Here is a 25,470-nt window from a genome sequence, read left to right on the forward strand (position 1 = left end):
TGGTCATCGATATGAACATAAGATACATCAAGCCCATTCCATGTGAGGTCAGGTGAACACCCCTTTAGGAGACCTTCGGTTAAGAGACCTTTGGAGACTTTAGGTTGAGGATGAATGGAGTTCCCTTTCAGGCGCCATTGGGGACTGCCCCCTTGCACGGGTGAGGCATAAATGCTATTTGTAGTGTTCAGCGTACACTTGTGTGCTGTGGAGTGCTGTGTCAGAATGACAACTTTTATGTTTAGCCAGTATAACGCTGCCATCAATCTGCAACAAAGCGATACACACATTATCCTATAGGTGGCAGTAACGAAGCACTTATGAAAATCATAGGATATTGGCTCAAGATGATGACGCCCAAGTTTGTGCCCAGCCAAAAGGCTAAACTCGCATCTAGGGGGGCGCGGTGTCTCAATGAACTAAGACGTCGTACCATTACATTGGCGACACGAGTTTGATTCCGGCCCAAGGTCCTTTATCGATCCCTCCCCATCTCTCTCTCCCCACCTGTTTCCTGTCACACTTATATAACTGTCCTGTATCTCAAATAAAGACATAACAAGCCAAAAATATCCTGTTTTATTTCAAATCTCTCTGCCTTTTTTGTTGAGTTGGAAACTGGAATATCAAGATTCACCCTGTCACTAGGGGGTCTAGATTTATAGGTCACTAGGTGCGGTCACTAGCGGCATCTAGATTTATAGGCCTGCAATGGTGAATAATGTTTTTAAAAGTCCTGGTTCCGGTTCATGATCTGGATCACCACCAGAATTTAATCACTTGTTCCTTGGGTTATTACCAACAACACAGTTTCGTCCAAATCTGTTGATTAGTGTTTGAATTATCCTGCTGACAGACAAACAAACAGACAAATGCGACCGAAGACATTACCTCCTTGGCGGAGGTAAAAAAAATAAATAAAAAAAACATGCATCTAGAGTCCATATATATGGGTGGAGGTGAGCTTGATGGTGGAGAGACGGGAGTGGAGATGGTGGTGGTGAGATTGATGTGATGATGGAGTGGAGATGGAGACGGATGGTCTTTTATGGTGCTGAAGGGGTTCTGCTGGGGGTGAAATATTGCATGCAGACATTTACAGGTGTTCAGTGTTTGTGTGTACATGTGCGTGTGTGTGTGTGTGTGTGTGTGTGTGTGTGTGTGTGTGTGTGTGTGTGTGTGTGTGTGTGTGCATGAGAGACAGAGGAGTGCTGGAGAAAGACTGACAAGGATGACAGAGAAAGAAGACAAATGTTGGAAAAACCTGTAGGAAAATAAATATTCTGGCAAACACAATCATGGCAGCATTTCATCCCTGGCATTCCCTGTCTTACCATCGCTTCAAACATCCATCTTCAGTCACTGCACCCAGACTGGTCAAAAGGGGGCGCGTCATGTACCAAGACTTGCATGGATTTCCTTTTGAAACTTCGTGAGCAGTCATGGGTAAGCGGTTAGGGCGTCAGACTTGTATCCCAAAGGTTGCAGGTTTGACTCCCGACCCGCTAGGTTGGTGAGGGGAGTAATTAACCTCTGCTCTCCTCCTCCATGACTGAGGTACCCTGAGCATGGTACCGTCCAGCAGCACTGCTCCTTTGGGGTGCCATTTGGGGCTGCCCCCTTGCATGGGTGAGGCATAAATAAAAAAAAAATTGTGTGCTGTGTCACAATGACATTGGGAGTTGTGAGTCTCCCAGTTGGGCTTTCACTTCACAACAGGTTTTCACGCACATTCTCTTGGTGCATTAACCAGACTCTTGCCAGCTATGTTTCACCTTCATGATACCATCTGGGTATCTCCCACAACCAACACGTTTTTGAATGAGGCTCCTTATCGAAAATCCTTCTATGTGATTGAATAAACAATCTTAGCGACTTCAGCCACTCACATTGAACTAGACAAGTGTTTCTCAACGGGGGCTCTAGGGGGGTGTTGAGAAGGAGACAGAGAGAGGACTGTGCTTCGTTGCCATTTGGGTATGTTAGTCAGCGGCGTAACAACTCGGTCACGGGCCCCGGTGCGAGTATCCAGCACGGGCCCCCGGAGGTTGTGCTAATTTTAGGATATTTTATCTAGTCATTACGGGTGAAAGGGTGGGCTATTTTCTTTGCAATTGCAACAGCATTGTGAGTGCTGTAACGATGTGCACATTTACATCATAGAGTATTTAAGTTATCTGTCCCAAAAAAACAACAACAGGACAAACGCAAAGAAAGGCTTTCGGAATATGTGTCTAAAGACCGGTTGAGACAGGGACAGGGGGCTGCGTGTGTGCTTGCGAGCCCACGGTGCCTGCTGACAGCAGCAGGCTACACAGACGAGGGAGTCAACCATGCTGATCTTAAGCACCCCAGTTTAAACTTCATAAAAAAATAACACTAAGGACTTAAAAGATAGATAGCACAATCAACAGGATATGCCTTCATAATGATTTCAATATTCCACTACCCCACATACACAAGGTGCCATTGCAAAGTAGGCCTAGTTTTGCGTCCTTTGGCATCATCAAATAACGGCACAATATGCAACGCTGGTTATGGAAGACGGTCCCGGCTACCAAAAACATGGGAAAAGATGGAGACGGTGCATGGGTGGATACCAAGGAGTGGATACACAACATCCAAGACAACCATGACAACACATTGGTGACAGCCCACCAGTAAAACATACACAGATAGAGCTCTACACACGCACACAGAATCGTCCACTTATTTAGATTTCTTTCTCCCCTCCCCTAGCTGACAACTCCAGAGTCCACTTCGTAACATAGCCAAGCTAACAGAAGAACTTAACTTATATAATGCTAACAGGAGAAACGCTAGATGATAAAATACATGGAGTGGAGATGCGGTTAGCAAGTCAGCACAACTAGTTGTCAACGCTGGGAATAACTACAGCAATACCGCTGTCACAGATTACAAACTAGAATGGACACCGTTAAAAATGTGCCTCGTCTCTTTCGTTTAGCCAGACCCTGCCGAACCCAGACTACTGGACTAGAAAGTGACAACAATTGGAAAATCCCTGAAGGAGATGAGTGATATGAAATCAATATAATGCCGCGGCGGACATTATTATAGGGAAACCTGTCCTTACCTTCTTCGTAGCGTCTTTGAAATCTTCTCAGATAATATCCAAGGAGGTCTAATATCCATAGGATGTTCTTGCTAGCCAGTAGCCATCTCTATTCTTGGCGAATGAAGTGACTAAACTCATTTTATATTCCGCCTTCAAGCCGGTTACGTGGCGCTATTCCGACATGTCGCTATTCCGACATTGATGTCTATTGTCGGAATACCGGCGCGAGTTATGCAATTTCTTTGGTTTGTGCTACGTTGCTCAGCTTTTACTAAGTTTAGGGAGAGTGCATACAGTTACCCTAACCCTAACCCTAACCCTGACCCTAACCCTAACCCTAACCTTACGGTATGTCGGCTGTCGGAATAGCGGTATGTCGGAATAGCGGTATGTCGGGATAGCGGTATGTCGGAATAGCGATTGCCCCCCCTTCAAGCCAACAACGCATAGCACTACAACTACAACATAGATAAGATGAGAACAAAAGAGTCCACGTTCGACTGACCAGCATGCATTTAATTTGGTAAGGGAATCAATCATGTGGTAATTCCAAACAGAACGTTACCACTGGCGACTCGCGCTCCCTGTTTACATACAGCCAATGATAGTGTATGAAAATATATATCCCACAATCCCTGGCCGCAATGTAAAAAATAAAATGCACAAATATAGCGTTCATGTGTTACCTTTATTGCTATTTGAAACATTTGTCTGAACAATTTCACTGCCCATGTAATGACCTGTAGCAATATAGTAACTAAAAGTGTCAATTTGCAATTTATTTAATGCTCTAAATTCCCACCGTCTTGTGGGAGTCTGACACGGTCTATAAATAGTGTCTGGACAAAAGGTTAATGTAGCGCACAGGATACAATGCCTATCCATTTCTCAACTCTTAACCAACGGGTATAGAACTACATGGGGGGGCCCGCGAACCACTTCGGAGGGCCCGTTCGCGGGCCCCCCAGTGGTTGCGGGCCCCGGTGCGACTGCACCGGCTGCACCGCCTATAGTTACGCCAGTGATGTTAGTCCAATTTATTTTTTAATACTAAAGGGTAGTTGGCAGGCATATGATGAGGTCAAAGAGGTAGTGGGGCGTTTACTCAAAAAAGGTTGAGAACCACTGAACTAGACCCATGACACAGCTGAGAACGACAGGTGGAAGAAGAGCCATGACGCCACCCATCTATGGAAACAAGCCTCAACAACGCCCTTGCATGTATGGCAAAATACAGCCATATGACGTAAGTCAGGTTAGTGATACATTTTATTTGTGTTTATTTGTGTTCATACTGTATGTGCGTTTTTTTTCCGGGGGGGGGGGGGTGTGGGTAGGAAACAGAGCTCTTCAGCGTTGACGTCAACTTGTATGCGGCGTTTGGACTACCGGTTCGATGGCGATTTTTTACATTGCAAAACGCCATAGAGATTCAGGTTTGGCAAAAATATAAGTTGCACGGCAACAACGAACATTAGCGTGTCCCCGCATCCCTTTCTCATTAGTGGAACGGATCGTATCATCATGTTGGTGTATTCACATGTTAAATCATGACGATTATAATTCAATATTGCTAACCCCTTTCTGATCATTAAAACTTCCGAACTACATACTTTCCTTTGGTTGCCATGGGTACAAGCCTCCGCACGTACATGCCGTTAGATACAGGCGCCGCTTCTGTAGTCGCCAAAAGCTTCCGGGTTTAGCATATGGACGCAACATCGTATTTATGTCGAAGTTTGACACAAAATGATCAACCATGTCATACCTACAGCCTATTTTTAACACCCTCGACAGTTTGCGGGGGTTCGCTAAGCGCGTGCTTGCACTCGGAGCTTATTTGAAATTTACCCCTATTCATTCCCAATGGAGGCAGGAAGCCGATACGAACCAGGAAGTCCTTAAATGCTAACATGAAAGACTACAATCTACTACATGCTTCCGCGTTACTGAAGAACTCTATAGCCGGGAGAGACAGAAAAAGGGGAGGATCTGGAAATTAACTCGAGTCAGAATCCGAGGTCATTTCCAGCCACCATAACAGTACTGGACTCACTAGTTTCACGCCAGGTCGGTCAGGGGTTGTACTTATGTCTTAATCAAACATGGTAATTAAACATTTCAAACAAGCGATTTAGGGTTAGGGTTAGGATTAGTATTAGGCCTAGTATTAGGGTTAGGGTTAGGGTCGGCTGTCATGGCGATGAACTAAATGACGTAAGATGTCCGGCCGACCGGGCGTGAAACTAGTGAGTCCCGTAACAGTACGGTGCCTCAGTCATGCCACAACCATGGCCTGACTACACAACTTCAACACAAACACACCTTCACACAAAGTCTTCACATTGATGCAAATTCTCACCAACTGCTGGGACTTCTGCGCTATAAATATCACACATTTCACTTAATAGTGTGTAGGCTACATCTGGTGGTTCAAAAATGGCCACAGGAAACAAACCCAGGAGAGTTTGCTTCTGCCCACTCACTATTTTAGCCTTATTTTTGGAAACCAGAATATCAACACGTGAATGAGGCCTTGCACTTCTGGAACCCTAAGAATGTCTTTAACAGCTTCAAGCCCAAACTCACAATTGGAAAACAAGAGGCCTATCAGGGTAGATATATGTCTGTGCAAGTGTGAAAGCGATAATTGTGATAATTGGGTAGATGGTGAAGTATCTCCGAGCGCTTGTGTGTGTGATAAGGTGAGAAAAAGACACAGTTGCCTCTTTTCCACTGGAGTTTTTTTGTAGGCCTACAGCTCCACACAGTGTGACTGGGTCGCCACTTTTTTCTTTTTCGAATAGGCACGACACAGCTCAATTGTGAAGCAAAAACTGGCGGCTGAGTTGCACTGTGTCGAACTGTAGGCCTACCAGAAAACCGGCAATGAGAAAGAGGCAATTGACAGAGCCAAAAACAGATACAATAACTATAAGAAAGGAGAGGGAGGAAGGTGAAGAGGGAGGGTGACTCAATTCAACTCTGAGTAGAGAATCAACTCTGTCCAAAATGGAGCACGGGTTGCTTGCTCGCTTCATGCATGCGCAAAAAAAGTCTCCGATACACAAAGGCCATAAAAGCGTTTTGCCGAGCAAATTGCATGGATTTAGCCGTGGAGTTATGTCATGGGCCCAGCCCAGCGCGGCTTTTGATTGTTGAAGAGCGGCCAGATGATCCCATAGTGTTCGGCTTAATGAGGTGGAGCTATATGGAGGGCGAGCAGGGCACTTGCCCCTGGGCCCAGGGCCCTCCTGTATTGGTGGTGGGGGCCCTATTGTGAGCTTGGCAAGCTGTACAGAGGGCCCTATAAGTGTCTTGCCCTGGGGCCCTGTGTGCAATTGTTCCGCCACTGTTCGGCTTAATGAGGTGGCGGGTGAAACAGGTGCTCTAGAACAAAGGTTAGAGATGTAATGCAATGCTCCACAGGTGATGTCATCCGCCAAGCCAGCGCAGCAGAGAAACAAGTATGGTGTCATTGTACATAAAATGATGATGTCATCACCAAGGCAGATGGTGGGAAATTGAAGTGAGAGGGCCAGGCCATGCAGGCAGGCCCCAGTCTACTAGCTGGCTACAGTGGATATAGGAACCACATGCTCACCTGGGCTTGGACCTCCCTACTCTTGATGTTTCAAACCAAACAGTGTTTGTTTTGTATGTGTGTGTGTGTGTGTGTGTGTGTGTGTGTGTGTGTGTGTGTGTGTGTGTGTGTGTGTGTGTGTACACTGTATGTGTGAACATTTGTGTGGGGGGTGGGGCGGGAGGCATACACTTGTGAATATACAGAATGTTAACTTAAAGGGTGCGGGAGGGCTGGTTTGACAACATAAAATAAGCACGTTTGTGATTTGTCCATCAACAGACTGTGATAATTGCTGAGCGAATAGCCTGCCAGAGAAAGGCACCGTGTGAGAATGACCATCTGCGAGCAATTTTTAATACTCACCTTCATGGCCTTTGGCCTTTGGCCAACATTACATTTCGCCTATAAGACAACTCCAAAAAATAACATACCTACGTATATGTCTCAATCATCATATATTTGCTAAGGGCTCTCTATCTCCATCTCTCTCTCTCTCTCTCTCTCTCTCTCTCTCTCTCTCTCTCTCTCTCTCTCTCTCTCTCTCTCTCGCTCATTAAATATTCCATTTTTGGAGAGGAGATTGAGGTAATAAAATGAAAATAAAAATCATGTAACCTGAGGGGGGAGGAGTTGAGGTTAACAGCTATGATAATAATAATGTTACTGTAATTGATTCAAAATTCATCAGTTGGAAAAAACATGTGAATCCACTTTGTCCAATTGAAATAGATCACACTGAACTGAACCACAGCATGGATTAAGTTTACAATGATTCTTGTGTTAAAGCACAGCGATGATGATGATGATGATGATGATGATGATGATGATGATGATGATGATGATGATGATGAGGATAGTATCACCTGTCTGGGCTGTTCATGACATAATAAAATGTGTAAAATACACCAACAACAAAACTCACTTTCATGAACACATGTGTGAATGTAAATGGTCTGACATCAACCTGAACTTGCAGTCAATTTGCACTTCCTCATACGGACAGATTGAAAGACACAAGAACAAGAAGTAGAGAATCTGAAGACAATCTCAATGGTGTAAATGTAGTTCTGCCTTGGAATAAAAGATAAAACACAAAAAAAGAGATTTCAAGTGTGCTGATTCCTCCCTCTAAAATTTGAATAAGCCTTTGTCCCGCACCTGTCCCCACCCAAGGATGTGCACAATGTCCCTTCCTAGACACAATAACGAAGACACAGGCAAAGATAGCACCTCTACTTCCCATGCATTTTGGAGGAGGACATCTAGTGTACATATCTGAACAGAGCGAAGACAATACTGCAGAAATACTACCATGCAAAGAGTAGCTCCCTCCAACAATACTATCCATCTGTTCATTCCAGCAGTAGGGATGTAAATAAAAATATATCGAAATATATCAATATGTCGCAATATGATCTGATGATTGAATCAAATCGCATTGCATCGTGTGGCATTCGAAAATAACCGAATCGCTGTCCCCTGCCCAATAACTTAATAAAAGTGGAAAAGTAATTGGGAAAAAAATCGAATCGAATCCTATCCTATCGTATCGTGGGGCATTCGTAATTATCGAAAATAATTGAATCGTATCGCATCAAATAATAAGATATCGATATTGAATCGTATCGTCATGGAAGCTGTGATTTACACCCCTATCCAGCAGTTCATTCTCCATTGTGTAAAGCTTTCATGACAGAAGTTGTGGCTTTCTCTGTCTGTGTGACTGACAATTTTCACCAAAGTGAGTGACAGTGCTTTGGCTCTGGGTACACTCAGTACAAAGCAGACGTTGCTTGACCCCATACCTTGAAGCAGCCTAAAGTAAGCCTATTGCTGCAGTGAAGGATATTGGCACTACGGACATCATAATGAGATGAGATCTTAAGCACAGCAACACAACTTTAACATATCAAGTGTCAAAGTATATGCGATTCAGAACACACACGTGGGGGGGTGTGGAAAAACAGTTTAGAAGACAATCGTCATAGAGTAGTCATGGCAGTGTGTGTGTGTGTGTGTGTGTGTGTGTGTGTGTGTGTGTGTGTGTGTGTGTGTGTGTGTGTGTGTGTGTGTGTGTGTGTGTGTGTGTGTGTGTGTGATATTGATGAAGTGTCCAAAAATGGATGGATTTACTAGGCTATACCACCACTCTCAACATCAAAGCAACCCATGCAGCTTACTAGTGGCACAATGGGCAGTATACCATCTCGTCTTGTGCATTACGAATCTGTGTGTGTGTGTGTGTGTGTGTGTGTGTGTGTGTGTGTGTGTGTGTGTGTGTGTGTGTGTGTTGGTGGGTGTGACTGGCTGCATGGCTTGGACTCAATAATTATAATGTGTAATATTATTATAAAATATAATGCTCTACCCCACCTGTATAACTGTATCAGTGGCTACATATGTGCATCATCATTGTGTGTGTGTGGTGGTGGTGGTGGGGTGATGGTGTGGGGCGGGTGGGGGATGGGGGGGTAAAGTGGGGATATGGGGGTGTGCACTACCCGTAATGCACGTGTGCAGAGCTGGAATCAAAGGAGGCCAAGACCAGACCCACCGACAAGGGGAGGGGGCAAACAGATCAGTTGTCCCGGGCCCAGAAAGGGAGGGGGGCAGAACTGGGACCCCATTACATGTATGGCATGTATTCAGAGGGGGGCCCTTTCAGATGTTGCTTTTGTCCCGGGCCCGGTCAAAGCTGTCTGTGGCCCTGGCCGAGGCACTAATGTGAAATGTGCAAACATATCTTTTATGGACCCTGGCTGGTAGACCGTCTCCAACGCCGTCCAAGTCTCACTGAACCGAGCGGGCTTTTTAAAGGTTTTAAAGCTCTCTTTAAAACGAACTTCCTCCAAGTTAAGACAAAAGAGAAAAGATGCTGAGTGTTTGTCTCTTACGTCCAACTCTGAAACATTTTTTTTTCTCCTTCGATTTATTATCCTGCCTTAATATAGATTTTAGAGTAGATTTTTGGTTACATAATTTCATTTTTTCCCCCAGGATACGGAGATGATACCATAATTGATACACACGTACGGTCCATTATTGGGTTCTCTAACTAAAGACGTTTGAATAAGCAATAAAACAACTTCTATGGCAGTATGTAGTGTGTACCACGACAAAGAAATAGAGCGGCGCATCCAAACTTAATTGTTCATGAATTGTTCATGTAAAATACATATGTATGATAATCTTAGTAAACTTGCCGAGATTGGCACTAATATATTTTTCTGTTTCTTTTTTTGCTCTGTTTGACTTCAAGATTAATCAAATAATGAGAGAGAACAACAACTATAAAATGAGGGTCCAAGTTCTACATCCAATGGAAAATGTCGATTCATTCCAGCCTTTTTGTTCCAACTCTGATGCAAAAAAAAGAGTGAGGGAGGGAAAGAAAGCTAGAGAGAGAGGGCGAGCGAGAGGGCAAGAGAGAGGGGCAAGAGAGAGAGAGAGAGAGAGAGAGAGAGAGAGAGAGAGAGAGAGAGAGAGGGAGAGGGAGAGAGAGAGAGAAACGCACCCTGGTGCTCTTCCAGGGTATGGGCATTGTTAAGGAATGCTTCAGAAAAAAAACTGTAGAATTTACAGTGCCACACTTCACTCTACTCTAGTGTGTGTGTGTGTGTGTGTGTGTGTGTGTGTGTGTGTGTGTGTGTGTGTGTGTGTGTGTGTGTGTGTGTGTGTGTGTGTGTGTTTGTGTGTGCACGCACTACATATGTGTGTTTGAGTGTGTGTGTGTGTGTGTGCGTGCGTGCATGAGTGTGTGGGTGTGCGCGTGCGTGCGTGCACGAGTGTGTTTGTGTGTGTCTGAGTCAGCCAGTCAAAATGAGGACTAATTCAAGAAACGTACTGTACATTGCTTCATGGCTTCATCTATTCAGGGTATTCACTACACCCCGTCACTGTGCCACTCCATCACTCCAGTCTGACAGTTGTGAATAGTATCTGAGTAGAAGTATACAATTTTAGGAAGACATTAATCGATTAGGTCAAGTATGTTTTTTTTTTTTGTGATTTAGCGCAGGGGGGTCAAACTCATTTTGGCTGAGGGGCTACATTCAGCCAATTTGATCCCAAGTGGGCCGGACAGAGTCACGTGACATATCCCAAATTTTGGTAACACTTTACTTGACGTGCTCCTGCATAACACATTCAAAGGAGCTAATATAAAGTCTGCACGAAATATTCATGATTGTTTCATGACCCAAGGACGGAAGGACAGCAACTTGTCAAAATAAAAGTTAACAAAGCATTGCTGGTTTTCTTCTGGCCATTCCATGATTTCGATTTCTGAAAGGGGGTTTGATGATTTAGTGGCACGTAGCGCACGCCACTCCAAGTAAACTATGTGGAACTGTGCCAATACCAACACTCATTCCATGTTTATGAAAGTTATGGTATGAAAAAGTCATGAATCCTTCATGCAAAGTGTATAACAGCTGCTATGAATGTGTTATGCAGTCAAGTAAAGTGTAACCCAAATTTCTGCTTCATGACGGAATCGCTTGCGTGTCCATGATCTGAAGGAGGAACATTGATGGAAAATGGCGACCAAAAAAAGGCAAATTCGGTCTCAAGTAATGAAAACCTGATATCTTAGACACAGTGGTTCCCAACCTTTTTCTTAAGGGACCCATGTTTTTACTATTGTAAGCTTTGGTGACCAACCACGCGAGCGCCCGCACGAGAAGGAGTCTCAACATGGGCTATATATATTTAAAATGAAACCCCTTAAAATCAAGGGGGCTCCGCGACCCCCTGTGGATCTTTGGCGACCCATAAGGTGGGTCCCGACCCATAGGTTGGGAACCACTGTCTTAGACACAGGCAGCAACTTTGTAATGGGGTAGAGCAGGGACAGGGCTATCAAACTCAAATTGATTTAAATCTGGGATTAAGTTGCGGGCTGAACATAGTTTTTGAAAATGAGCCAAAAATTATCGATGCTCACACTTTTCACCAACCCTCTTAAACGTATGGAAGTTTACATGTGCCTAACCATTCTGTTACATCAGTGGGAGACGCTATATTGGCTACAGTCCACGTATATTCTTATGATATTCCAAATGTCATGCTCAAGTCATGTTACTAACAGGTTTGCTCCACGGAAACGTCATAATGCCACTGATGAATAAAAAGACAAAAAGAACTTAAAGGAAAAAAATCCAAAGGAGTGTGTGCACCTTCTCACTTTTTTGTTCAGCACCAGGGATTGTCATCCAAGCCAAACCACAAGTGAATGGTGTAGCCACATTTGAAATGATCTCGCAGGCCAAATAAAATGACCACACTGGCCAAATTTGGCTTTTTAAAATAAATTGTTTTTGTTTTGTTTTTTTTCACCCAATAAATCTGTCGGATTAAATCACATATTGGGCCAAATCCAGCCTCCGGGCCTTATGTTTGACACCCCTGATTTAGCATGTCTGCTACAATATAGCACAGCAGTTTCAATGGCAATCACATTAAAAAATCAGAGACGACTTATGGTAACAGGCCAGGAGACTATGTGTTGTGAAGGACAGGTTCATCTGAGCATGAAAACAGTGGAGATAGATAAAGGATATATAGGCCTATGGCTTAATTTCGCCAGGTCCTGCTATACACTCTCAGTTCATCCATTGTTTTCATTGATTATTAAATCATTCAATTCCTCGTCAAACCAAAGTACTTTTTTTTAACAGTGTGGCATTTTGATACACTTTCCAATGATGACTAGGCAACATATTCTGAAATCTGTGACTCCATCTAGCATAGACCTAGCCTACTGTGATCTTTTGCCGCCTCCATAATCTCCCTGTCTTGGAGTCAAAGAATGTCCTAATTATAGCCATTCCACAGGACTTCGTGACATCTTTTGATCTTCTATTACAGTCCCTCCCAATTAGCTGTGCACCTGTCAACCTCGTTTGCCATTGAGAGCCCAGCTATAATGCTAACTTTCAGCATGTGTGCTGCTCGTTTTCCATGGTCAGTTAACATGTGGTAGAATTCCAAAGGTGAAAGTGCTACTGCGCAGTTGGCATTTATTAGGTTGTCTTGTTTCTGTTGCAAGCATGAACTTACAGTGCCTTGCAGTGGTGTTTGATAATGAATAGAATTGAGCTGTGATTCTTTCTTATAACCATCTTGAGACTATAGTTAGCAGGTGTCAAACTCAAATTGACTGAGGGCCAAACATCAATAGCATATCTGGAACAAAGTCGAAAATGGACTAAAATTCTGCGTACGTGCACTTATACTCATAGTTAAAGTACACATGTTAAATGGTTATTTCCCATCATATATGGTAGTTCAAATGTGCCTGCACAAACTGTGTTGCATTATCTGTTTCACTGGGCCCACTCATATTCCTGTGCCATACCAAGGTTCATGTTCAAGTCTTGTAGCCTACATTAATGGTATGTGGGCTAACTGTAATACACATTTGAAATGATCTTGTGGGCCAAATAAAATGCATGCGGGCCAGATTTGGCACCTAGGCCTGAGTTTGACATCCATAGCCTAGGCAGGGTGCCAGGGCCGGATTAAGATTGCCTGTGGCCCCTAGGCTAGAGATGTCTGTGGGCCCCCCGGGAAGGTACATTTCCGACAAATTTACATTTGCAGTGTCATAAGTATGTGCTGCTAGGAATTAAGGATAATCTACCAACTGTACGCAACATGACAGATGTTTTTTTCAATACTGCATCATGTCACAATTCTGCAATATTTCACTTGTGGCCAATCAGGGCCCCCTTGGCAGTTGGGGGCCCCTAGACTGCAGCCATATCTAGCCTCTGCATTGATCTGGCTCTGCAGGGCGCTGCCAGAAATGTTTGGCCCCATGAAAGATTAGAATTTTAGGCCCCCTGACAGCTGTCAGTCGCTTTGGCCCTTAGAATCTGTAACACCTTTCCCCCCTAGCGGCACCCATGCGCCTAGGCCATAGAGGCTACTTCTCTATTCAATGAGATATCAGTCCTATCTTGAATGACACGTAGGCTATAGATTTTAAAAATAGGATGAGATTCAAAGGATTAACCAAAATTGTTCTAGGTGCGATTTAACCACGAGTATTTTAATGCCCGTTTCCAATCCCCACGTGTGTCAATGGAGACTCGATGCTCATTTATAGCCAGTCCTCGTCGCTAGATGTTCGCTTAATAGAGACACCTCAGTTTTATATGATCCAACAGCGGACTCTAGCGGCCTCAGCAGATAGTTTAGCTCTATGAATTCCCAATTTCCTTTCAATGGATAAATAGATAAAACAAAATAAACCGGAGGAAATTGCGTAGCAGCAATATTAAAGACAATATAAAAGGCTTGCATGTCATTGAATCTGCGTTCGTCATTGGCAGTAACACAGTAAACCTTCAACGAAATTCCTTCAGATAGCGCGTGCCTTGATAATTGGTGTGTATGAGCAAAGTTCTTCCTAAAACATCTCTGGTATGAGTCGTTTGTCTACAGGTCTGCAACGGGACTACACTACAGTGAACAATTGCAATGACACAATGGAAATTAAACTGTCTGGAGTTGGGGAGAATTTTCACAACAGTTTGTGTAGATACTGACATGGGCACACACGTGAGAAATCTTACATAAACAGCGCCAGTCAGCCAATCAGATTGCTTCAACGGAGTAGGAAGTTGTAGGACTGCGTTGCATTTTCCGTATTTCCTTTAGCTCGTGCCTATCAGCCTTGGGGTGAAAATAACGAGGCCACTGATCCATATAAGGTTAATCTTACTTGAGCCGAAATGAAACACAATTCCAATGTCCCAGCCTTTCTTACTAAGCTTTGGACTTTGGTGGAGGATTCTGACACAAATGAATTCATCTGCTGGAGCCAGGTAGGTTCTAAAAGAAAATGCCTTCGTAGAAGATGCCACTGTTTAGCTAACAGGCTATCTAAAATGTTAGCTGGCTAGACACAACATGAAAAAATGCTAACTAGCTAATCCATGTTGGCCCAGTTAATACTGATAAAATATCGTCATTAACGTCTGTGCATATTTTGTGCAGTTTGTCTTTGTGTGGACTGTAATCAACATACAAAATGCGTGCATTACCCTGCGTAAGGGACATTGCCTCGGAAGTTTATCCTGGACTTCACATTTGTTTACACAAGGAATACTCTCGTGTATTTTACTTACCTACTCCAGAGACGGGTTAACTTTGCCTACTCTAGCTTCTACTATTATCACCAAAAAACATGTGTATGGTAGTGTTGCCTGTCTTTGTGTAGCTCGAGGGTGGATTTGTAAACTAGCTGAGTTGACTGATAGCCAGATACACTGTAGCTGGCCTGGACAATGAAACCCATCTTTTAGCAGGTTTATCAAGTAGAAGTTTCATTGTGTTGTACTAACATTAATATCGGGTCAAGTTAAGTTTACACTAGCTTAACCTTGATGCACATTATTCAAGATGATGCAATTTGTTGCTAGTGTTGGGGGTGGGTAGCACGCTAGTTTGGAGAAACTGGAGTCAGGTGCACAGTTGGGAGCTTTTGACGGAAGTGCCAGTTGCTAAGGAAAATTAGGTTGCTCATTTGTTGATGTATGTGTATATAATGAATCTGAGCCATCGTCTTCTTCATTTTTTTGCCCTACCCCTATGAAGGAGGGGAACAGCTTCCTCGTCTTGGATGAGCAACGGTTCGCTAAAGAAATACTGCCGAAGTTTTTCAAACACAACAACATGGCCAGCTTCGTCCGACAGCTGAATATGTGTAAGGACACCCCAGCATCCCATCCCCCACCCACCCCCTCTTTCATTGCCACAGCTGTTGTTCCCTGCACTGCAGGATGGGCTGTGGCAGCTACTTACATTCTCTCTCTCTCTCTCTCTCTCTCTCTCTCTCTCTCTCTCTCTCTCTCTCTCTCTCTCTCTCTCTCTCACACACACACAGATGGTTTTCGAAAAGTCATGCACATTGACACTGGTATTGTCAAACAAGAACGAGATGGGCCTGTCGAGTTCCAACATCCATACTTCAAACATGGCCAGGATGATTTGCTGGAAAACATCAAAAGAAAGGTAACTGTCGTGTTTTAAACAGGTACTCGCAGAGCTGTGGTTTTTGCTCATTTATCATTCAGATGAAACTGGCTGCTTGACGCAGCAAACATCAATACATCTCAATCAGGACCCCACACTTACACTTGACTGGTGCCTGTTATAAACGTTACAGTAACTGTGTTTCTTCTTCTTTTCATTAATCCCTCTTTCTTTTTTAAGCATGCCATTGTATATGTTTCTTGTCCACTTCAGGTCTCCACAAGCAGGCCAGAAGAGAACAAACTCAAACAAGAGGATTTGTCCAAGATCCTGTCCAGTGTTCAGAATGTTCACGGAAAACAGGAGAGCCTGGACTCCAGACTTGCTACTCTGAAAAGGTGCGTCCTTAATGCTTGAAAACATTGATGCTGTACAGCTCATGCCCAGTAACGGTGATGTAACGATGGAGGAGACACCATTTTGGAAAGTTAGGAAGTTTCACACACTACAAGAAGTGGAATATGGTGAATGTGGTGATACCAATTGGATCTTGATCTTAACCCTTTTACATTACATTACATCACATTATATTTAGCTGGCATTTTTATCCATAGCGAGGTACAAACGAGGACATGGTCCCAATATATGCAAAAGTACACAGGCCATAAAGGCCAAAATAAAATGTTTAAAGTTCATTAGAGTAGAGTTTATTGCAGAAAATGGGGGGGCTAGCTTCTCTAAAGGTTTAGAGCAGGGGTGCCCGATTTGTTTCCCATGGTGCACCAGATGAGTACCATGTAACATATTTTGCAGCCTATATTTGATTAACATGTGTTTTTATAGCAGATCCATTAACATTTCAAATGTGCCGTAGTTATTGAAATTGTACCTAAATGTACAAACGTGGCCAGCTGATGAACTGCGGTAAATTCTATGAAGATGCTGCAGGGCCCCAAAAAAATGCTCAGAGGGTCAACTTTGGCCCGCGGGCCCCAAATTGTAGCCTCTGGTAGCTTGAGGACCACACTGGGTGGCAATGACTGAGAACAGTTTGGACTGGGGTGGCTTTGAATGAGCGGGAGGCAAGGATAGACGGTTCGTGTTTGAAGACAACAACTGTCTGGGGGTCCTGCGGTTTTATTAGTTCTTCAGATAAGCGGGGCAGTTCCTGAGCTTTGCTTATTGCCTTTGACTTGCTCTCTGCTTATTGTTTCTCCTCTTATCTGTAGCCTGAAGTGTAAGCTTATCAGAAGTTGTCCTGAAGCTTTTGTGACTGTTTGACCTATATTGCTGTTCATGGTCTGAAAGAACATTGTAGTACTAGTAGCAGTAGTAATTAGTATTAGTAGTAATAATCCCCCATTTGTTCCAAACACAAGTAGGTTTTATTTGGTTTGGTTTATTTCCTCTTTGGCGTGTGGCAGGAGACACTGCTTGTTTTGACTAAATCAGATCACAGTGGCGGTTGAGCAGTGACTCGGCATACGAGCACTGAAACGTGTTGTGCAGCATGTATGACTTTGGAGTTTTAAAGCATGTTGAAATCGCAATGAATTGTGTATAGTTACCAGAACCTTGACATTGGCGCTCATTGGGAAAAAAATAAATTGTAAAATAAATAATCGTTTTACATGATGCAGCTCACCGTAGTGAAAGATGAGTTTGTGCTCATGCTTAAATGGATGATTAAAAAAACCTGGGTACAGTATTTAGAAATACTGTACTGGTATGGTCCGATTGACAGTTGCCACTGATTTGATCTGCTGGCGGCAGTCTGAGTGTGTGTCTGACTGTACTTGCTCCATGGATATAAAATAATGTACAGGGCAGGTATGATTACACCTTCCTGTTTCCACTACTCATACAAAGTGGTGTGATTTAGGCCTATGGTGGTGCTGACCGAGTGGTTAGAGGAAGTTCGCCCCACAACTTGGAAGTAGAATCGTCAGTCACTCATGGATGACTATGGAGACTACCTCTCCTAAATTACTTTTTAGGTTTTACAGATTTAGCCCTTGAAGGGTGACAAAATGAATTCTTCTATGCCTCTCGTCGTGTTATGACCTACAAGATGGAGGCTGTACTTCTTGTTTTCCAGTGCTGTTGCGAATTATCTTATGTTCTACGTCTATGCCTGGTCCCTTGAGGCTCGGGTACCCACTCAATGCTCCAGGTTTGGCATTCTAATGGCTGCTCTCTGGGTAATGTGTGATGCATTAAATGCTGCAGTTCTACATTTCCTTACTGAGGGGTTGAAGGTCTGTCTCTCTCTTGCCATGCATTGTGGAGTACATAGTACATTTTTCCAATATAACCAATGGTCTAGGGCAGTGTGTCTCAAACTTTTTCAGACCAAGGACCACTTAGTCCCCCCAAAAATGTTCAAGGACCACCTGTTAACTGAATTGACAGTTGACGGGTGCTAATTTGACACTGCTAATTTCGATGCAGATCACATACCTTTTATTCAAGTCTGTCTTATTGTGGTGAAAATGAGACTTCAGCTATAGCATTGCAATACTGTTACAAATATAGCCTACTGCTAGCTTGTCTTGGAAAAATAGAAATCCCCTTGTGGACCACCTGAGCTCTGTCGCGGACCACTAGTGGTCCCCGGACCACACTTTGAGAATCATTGGTCTAGGGCCACATATGTAGTGTACAGCTTTGGTTGTCTTCAGACTCTTAAAAAAAAGCCAAGATGTCATCCATTATCTCTGAAAGCCTTGTGTCAAAAACAGGATAGCCATCTCCTGTATGGCCACAATCTGACAGATAAATAGATAAGTATTGAGCATTAGGGCTGTCCCGACTATTCGACGTATTCGATTACGTCGATTGCGTAAATAAGTCGGCGTGTTCAACATACCGTCGATTGCGTGATATGCGCTAAAAAAAAAAAAATTTTTTTTTTTTTTTTACTTTTTTTTCCTAACGATTTCCGTTTTTGTGAAAACGATTTGAATTACGATTTCCTTAGCATTTTCCTCCTGGAGTAAATGCATCCTATAGAGAAAACCACAAGTGCTTGAAAGACAGGGATCACAAGTCTAGTCAAGTTGTAGTAGTTAACTTGGGTTTGGGAGCGATATAAAAAAAACCTTCAGAGAAGGGACAGTTTTAATGAGTTAGGTGGCAGGCCTTCATTGACACAGCAGAGGAGACATCGGGCTGCATATAGAAATAATGAATGTGAATATAGACATACATGTGTAATATGTTGTTCAGCCCTTTCAATGGGAGGAATTTTGAAAAACTGGCCCTCTGACCAGCACCCCTCATATAGAATGTGTACGCCTGTGTGGGGGAAGGCATAGCGTACCCTCTTAGACCCTTTTTGTCTATGCGATAACAATTTCACAGTGCTCTTAAATTCTTATCTCTGCTCCTATTTTGTTTTATTATTTTTTTCATTACATAGATAGACCCCTGCATGAGGGACGAATGAAACTGTGTTGTAAACAGAAATGATTCACTGTACTGTATTTTTAAAATATAAATGACAATGTACTACTATTATATATACACATGTCATGGGTAAAATCTTATGTAGCCTTGTTTGTCAAAATATAAGTGGCTGAAATGTAGGCCTAGGCCTATAGTTTCTCCATGCGCCAATGTCATACTATACTCATTGTTTTGCATTTACGCTAAGTGAATAAGTGATTTGAACTGAAACAAATAGATATATTAGGCCTGTATTTATTAGTCTGTGACTAATTTATAAAATGTCCCCTTTTTTAGAAATCATTGTCCTAATAGGCCCTAGGTGCACTCTGCTTTATTTGTCTATTATTTTTCAGGTCAAAATTAAGTGGCATATCACAGTTTTTGCCTTCCAAAAAAATTAAATAATAATCGCGACTATTCGAAAAAAATAGTTGATAGAATAATCGGGAGAAAAATAATCGTTAGGGACAGCCCTATTGAGCATTAACTCTTAAATCACTGTCAAAGCAATTGCAATGCGTAGAATGCATTCATTCATAGTGGCTGTTAATATTCATGAAAAGGGAACAACTAAAATGGAAAAAGTATTTCAAAAACCTAGACTTGAATTGAATGCCCTCTGAGTTTGTGCGCTAACTGCCTTTTTCAGGGAGAATGAAGCCCTCTGGAGAGAAATGTCAGACTTGCGACAGAAGCATACCAACCAGCAGCAAGTCATCAAAGAGGTACACTTCACTCACCACAACACACAAGTTCTGATCTTTCTCTGAAGGATCTTAGCAGTTTTTTTGCAGCATAGGCTCTGTAATGAAAACGATACTAATACTATTCATCCAGCATGAAATGCACAATTGCATGAATGTATACTTTTTTAAATACAAAGTTGGAAGTTAAGCAAGTTAATTAGATCCTTTCTTTTGTAGTTGGTCCAGTTCATCTTCACGCTTGTCCAGAACAACCGCATCATAAACTTGAAACGCAAAAGGTAAGATGTCACCACACCATACATTTTTAAAGGTGTGCAATGTTATAACACATTCAACATACTGTATCTACAAATAAGGAATGGCTTAAGTATGTATTGCTAAATGTACAAATAAAAAGAGGACAGACAATTTCAACACATCCAGTTGTTGTGAATCCCAAACCCTGAGCTGCAGCAAAACTGTGAACATGCGATGAGGGTGTACTGATCTGTCATGTCTTCTTGCAGTAGGCCTCTTCTACTGAACAGTAACGGGAAGAAGTCCAAGTTCATTCATCAGATCTTCGACGAGCATACAGACCACGCCAAAGTATGTGCATTTTTTGTGTGTAGGTGAAAAAGCACGGGCCTGTGTTGTTGGCTTTGTTGTTGAATAATGTTACGTGGCGCACGTTGGCCAAGCATTCCTCAGTCGTTTAACAATGTCGTTTTCAGTCCTTTCAATTGTTGTACTGAAAAAATATACATTGTTATTAATGAATACAAGCACAAATAACATGGGCTTCATATAGGGGAACCGGTAATGTACAGGGTATGTTTGCCAAGACAGGCTTTTATGCTGAATGAACACTTGACCTTACAGTTCTCCAACAGTTAATACCTGACTATGTCTGTGAAGCTCCATTAGATTAGTTTGCCTTCAACAGAGAGTCTTCTAAATTACTGGTCAATTGTCTCTCTGCAGACCTGTACATGAACAGATTTTACATGCAACTCCTGCAGTATATCTTGGCTCTCTGTTTCCTATGGGTCTTTTCTAGCCTAATAAACCAGCCTAAATGTGAGACCGGAGTAATTTAGTCTGGCCCCGATGAACGATACCTCCGAAGATTGTTGATGAGAACAACCTGTTGTTTTTCAAACCGTGCCGGCACTCTGACCAATCTGTGATCTTTGCCGTTGATGTACTTTCCCAACGGTGTTGCGAGGCTATGTGCGAGGTTCGTCGTCACTCCCTCAAAACCCCGCCCGCTTTCATTCAAAACAAATTGCTGCGTTGTGATTGGTTTTGCCTGACTCAGGGCACAGCGTTCAAACGTTCTCAGATCCGAGGCCAGACCCACTCGCTAGCTGAAAAACTTCGGCGTCCAGCGGGTGGCGCTGGTTTACCAGGCTAGGTCTTTTCTAATATGTGAATTAATTCCCTTTTTGCCATGTCATTGCTACAATTGAAATTCTTAAGTGCAGTATGTCGGAAAGAATCCAATTGTTTGAATGAATTAATAAATACACAATATATGGAATAGGTTTTGATTGTTGAAGGTTTAGTAAATAGCTGTTCTGTAGGGGGATACAAATACATGTAATTGTGTGTACAAACTAAATATTGCAATTTCAGGTGTTTTTTGTTGTTGTTTGTTCTCAATGCATCCCCTTTTTTTTGCTTGTGCAGGCATCCGTCAATGGACTCAGTGCCCCAAAAAACAGCGCAGAGATATCTGAGGACATTATCATCTGTGACATGACCAGCGAAGAGCCCGAGGTCACTGTGCCCTCCTCCCGGCTTATGGAGCAGATGTAAGCTAAGACCTCCTCTTCCTTCCTCATCTTATTCAAAGGAAGAGCTCAGTTGAGAGTGAAAATCAGTCTAGAATCCTGTTGTTTGTGGTCCCGGAGCACTGTTGGTTGCAGACTAAAATTGTTGGTGTGTAGAGCCTAGACCACTTGTTCAAAGTTACACTTCAGAACTTGTCAAGTTCAGAATTGAGTAACAATTCACAGTAAACTTGCGTTTCATTTCCATTGGGATTGTCAGTTGGTAATGTATGCTCCCATTACATGAATCAGGTTCCTGTTATGTTTTCTCTACCTTCTTCCTCTTTTTTAATGAAGCAAATTAACAGTATACAATGCAGCAGGGTCTTCAGTATTCTTCACTGTTTCTCATTCAACTATGCTTCTGCTCCTCAAAAGGGACGTGGAGATCATTGAGGTGACTGACGACAGTACGAGTGCAGCCATGCCACCCGCCGCCTCCCTGCTGGACGAAGATGACCTGGGTTTGGGAGCCGACGAGCTCTCCAGGAGTCCTGCAACAGCAGACGCCTTCCCCAGCAGCAGCAGCAGCAGCAGCGCCCTGCAACAGCTCAACAAGCCCAGTGCCCTCAGCCAGGAAGACCCCCTGAAGATGATGGACTCCATCCTGAAGGAGAGCGGCGCCATCTCGCAGAACATCAACCTCCTCGGGAAGTAAGTTGACCATCTTGTGGCTTGTCAACTTTCAACATGGTTTTTTGTCAATGTGGTTTGAGCAAGAGATTTTTGGGTTGAGGAATGCCAACCTTTTGCAGGGTTAGGCACGCTAAGTAGGCACGCTATTTAGGTTCAATTTTGGGCGGCACACACATACTGTAGGAAGCAGTGAGGTGTTTGTACAATCATGGTGCCACAGCTTCTCTCAAGTGCTGTGATGCGGGAACTATAGTCTGTTCCCGCTCGTTGTTCATGTAACAAGATGGTAAGATATTACACACCACTAATTGATAAGAAATTAACGTGCTTCAGTGTTCTATACGTTGTGTTCAGTAATACTCAAAGTTGCCCATTGCGCTCACATACTCTGTTCTACCTGTCATAACATGGGAATATCTATCTATGATTTGTTTCTAACCTAGAGTGGAGCTCATGGACTACCTGGACAGCATTGACTGCAGCCTGGAAGATTTTCAGGCCATGCTGTACGGAAAGCAGTTCAGCATCGATCCAGATCTTCTGGAGGTGGGTCTCCTTCTTGGGGAACTTTAATGTGTACAGCACCATTCAAAGTTAAAGTGGTTAAGGAAATGGAGAAACTCCACACTTTCTGAAGAAGCTTTCAGTGGCAACAAGAATGCTATGCTATGATCACTCAAATACATTAACATGTCAAGTAGAAGTCAGGCAATACATCAACACATTTTTCTCGTGGTTAAGGAAATAAGGCTGTCAGTGGCAACAAGAATTCAATATGTGTCTGGCTTCTATGATCACTTGAGTGTATGTCACGTGAACCCCCGGACAACTGGCGCCGTGCGGCAGGCTTCAGAACTGGTGTGAGAATGTCGGAATGTGTATGTATATTTTGAAAGCGCTTTGAATTCAACTTCATAGTTGTGATACTGCGCTATATAAGTGTTGTATTGTATTGTATTTTATTGTATTGTATTGTATGAACATGTAATGTAGAAGTCAGGCATAAAACCTAACACATTTCTAATGGCTCCTTCACATTATTTAGGGAACAGACCCATCCAAAGGAACCATTGAGTTGCTGTCCAGGGAAGCAAAGGTGGATGACGACAATGCAGGTATACAGTTTTTTGGTTATCCTCCAAACAAGTTTATTGCACATGTTGTTGAATTAGCCGAGTAAAGCAGCCCATCCTTATCCACTTCAGTGGCACCTAAGAGGGAAACTGTGACACTTTTTGTGTGTACTTTGGTGAAATATGCAAAGGAGAAATAAAAATGGGAAGTAGAGATTTAAAAACACACCTGGTATTTTTTCATGGCGTTTTCCTTTCTCCACATGCTGTGTAAATGAGTAATCAATCCCTAAAACAATTGGTTCTGCCTTCTCACAGTTGCTCATATTTCTGATGTATCCAGTTAACCTGGCCATATACACTATGCCTGTGCAACACAGCGACAAAAATCACATGATCACAAAAGATTTAATAGGAGTCGCCCCTGTTGATGGAAGCAAATGACCACAGTTGGAGGTGATGATGAAGTGAAGTGCATGTTGAATCCTAATTAACCTCTGACCATCTCTTCCTCCCTATACCCTGCACCCCACCCCCCTAGCAGACAAGCAGCTTATCCAGTACACCAGCTGTCCTCTGCTGGCCTTCCTGGACGGCTGCACCCCCTTGGCCCCGTCCGAGCCCAAAACCTCCGTCCCCATCTGCGCGTCCACGAGCAGCCACCCGCCCATGTCCGCCCTCACGGCCTCCAGCCTGCTGGAGACAGACTCTCTTATGGGGGTTGGGTCCAGCACGCTGCCGGACCACGAGCCACCAGCCGATTTGCTGGCCATCCCATCCGAGAGCATCGACAAACCGCGAAGCAGCACACTCATCCGCCTGGAGCCACTAACGGAGGCAGAGGCCAACGAGGCGACTCTCTTCTACATGTGCGAGCTCAACCCAGAGAGCTTGGAGGGGCACGGGACCACCTCTTTGGAGCTGTGAGGGAGCGTAGCTTTCGACAGCAGGCGGATGGGACTGTTCGACAATGACACAATCGACAATGTTGAAGATTATTTAAAAAAAAGGGATGGACCTTTTTGTACATATTCATCAAAATGATGATTATTTATTTCCAAGTATCTTTTGGTACACACTGCTTGTCCACTGTTTTTATTTCTTTGTGTGTGTGTGGTTATTAAGTTAGATGTTTTCTTACTTTTTTATATTATTTCCTCATGGATGACATACCATCAACTGTTTGCAGAAGATTTTCCTTTAAAAATAACAAAACAAAACAAAAACAAAAAGGCACTCACGCTATAGTTTATTTTATGTTATTGTTTTATGCCTTTAGAGAGCTAGTGCACTGGACATCAAAAAACTGCACGGGAAGACGGTTTTATGTTTCTGTAAAATTAGGAAAAATCGGTTAACAGTGAGGGGCACTCAACACCCTTACTGTATACACACTTGGGGAAGTGCCTGCCTCTCCGTCTTGTATCATCTTTAGTATTATTGTTGCTCTTGATTATTAATGGCCAGTGTTCTTCAACTCAATGTTCAGAATTTCAATTAGTCAGCACTTTGTTTATATCCTTCATGGAGGAATAGGCAGATGTCTGTGTGATGGTTAGACTTTCCTGCAAGCATATTGTCTCTCTCAGGCTTGTCTGTACAATTAAAGGAACTGCAACTGCATTTGGGCACCCTGTTTTTCTTCCCCTCAGCATATTGGCAGAGGACCTTCTTTGTCAAGTCAAGTATTCCATTTGTCAAGTAGTTGGTCATAAAGGGTTGCATCTCTACTATAGATAATAGATTGTGAATTAATGAGATTCCATTTATCGTTGTTGAATGTGATTTCAAAGTGACTGACTGTAGTTGTGTTGTTCCAAAGTCTGCATCTCCGTCTCCGCAAAACAAGTGTCAATACAGTTTGACACTTTTTGTTTACTTTGGGTCCCTTAAAATTGGGAGGCACATATACAAACTGTTGTAATTCCTGTTCAGTTCACCCAATTTGGATGTAAATTTAATAAAAGCAGGCTACTGGAAGCAAACTTGGCTCAGTGGACCTAAATTACATACTGGAAAGTTACTAGACACTGATTCAAACATGAAAACCATTGTTGTGGAAGGCCAGTGTCAGTATCATGCAAAAGTGAACTTAATCCTGCCGAAAATATCCAATTGAGCCATTACTGATAGATCTGTGCAA

The 25,470-nt window shown here is 43.1% G+C and overlaps 1 protein-coding gene across 3 annotated transcripts; it reads left to right on the forward strand.

Moving 5' to 3' along the window:
- Positions 1-14,310: 14,310 nt before the first annotated feature.
- On the forward strand, positions 14,311-24,950 carry hsf2 (heat shock transcription factor 2). 3 transcript variants are annotated; one of them, XM_063223087.1, is made up of 12 exons: positions 14,311-14,497; positions 15,270-15,378; positions 15,559-15,686; positions 15,921-16,045; positions 19,747-19,822; positions 20,021-20,082; positions 20,311-20,392; positions 21,476-21,600; positions 21,997-22,272; positions 22,698-22,800; positions 23,300-23,369; positions 23,869-24,950. In XM_063223087.1, exons 1-12 carry the CDS (start codon positions 14,405-14,407, stop codon positions 24,252-24,254), a joined length of 1,635 nt encoding a protein of 544 aa, XP_063079157.1. In that variant the 5' UTR covers positions 14,311-14,404; the 3' UTR covers positions 24,255-24,950. The 3 variants fall into 3 exon arrangements, with proteins under 3 accessions (XP_063079157.1, XP_063079160.1, XP_063079158.1); XM_063223090.1 differs by having other exon boundaries at positions 23,872-24,950; XM_063223088.1 differs by having other exon boundaries at positions 20,314-20,392.
- Positions 24,951-25,470: the final 520 nt, after the last annotated feature.

Source organism: Engraulis encrasicolus, chromosome 18, assembly GCF_034702125.1.
Source record: "Engraulis encrasicolus isolate BLACKSEA-1 chromosome 18, IST_EnEncr_1.0, whole genome shotgun sequence".
Lineage (NCBI taxonomy): Eukaryota > Metazoa > Chordata > Actinopteri > Clupeiformes > Engraulidae > Engraulis > Engraulis encrasicolus.

Coding starts and splice junctions, on each gene's coding strand:
- hsf2 (XM_063223087.1), top strand. CDS start 14,405: ATGAAACACAATTCCAATGTCCCAGCCTTTCTTACTAAGCTTTGGACT. Junction 15,379..15,558: donor CGTCCGACAGCTGAATATGT/GTAAGGACACCC, acceptor ACACACACACAG/ATGGTTTTCGAAAAGTCATG. Junction 20,083..20,310: donor ATAAACTTGAAACGCAAAAG/GTAAGATGTCAC, acceptor GTCTTCTTGCAG/TAGGCCTCTTCTACTGAACA.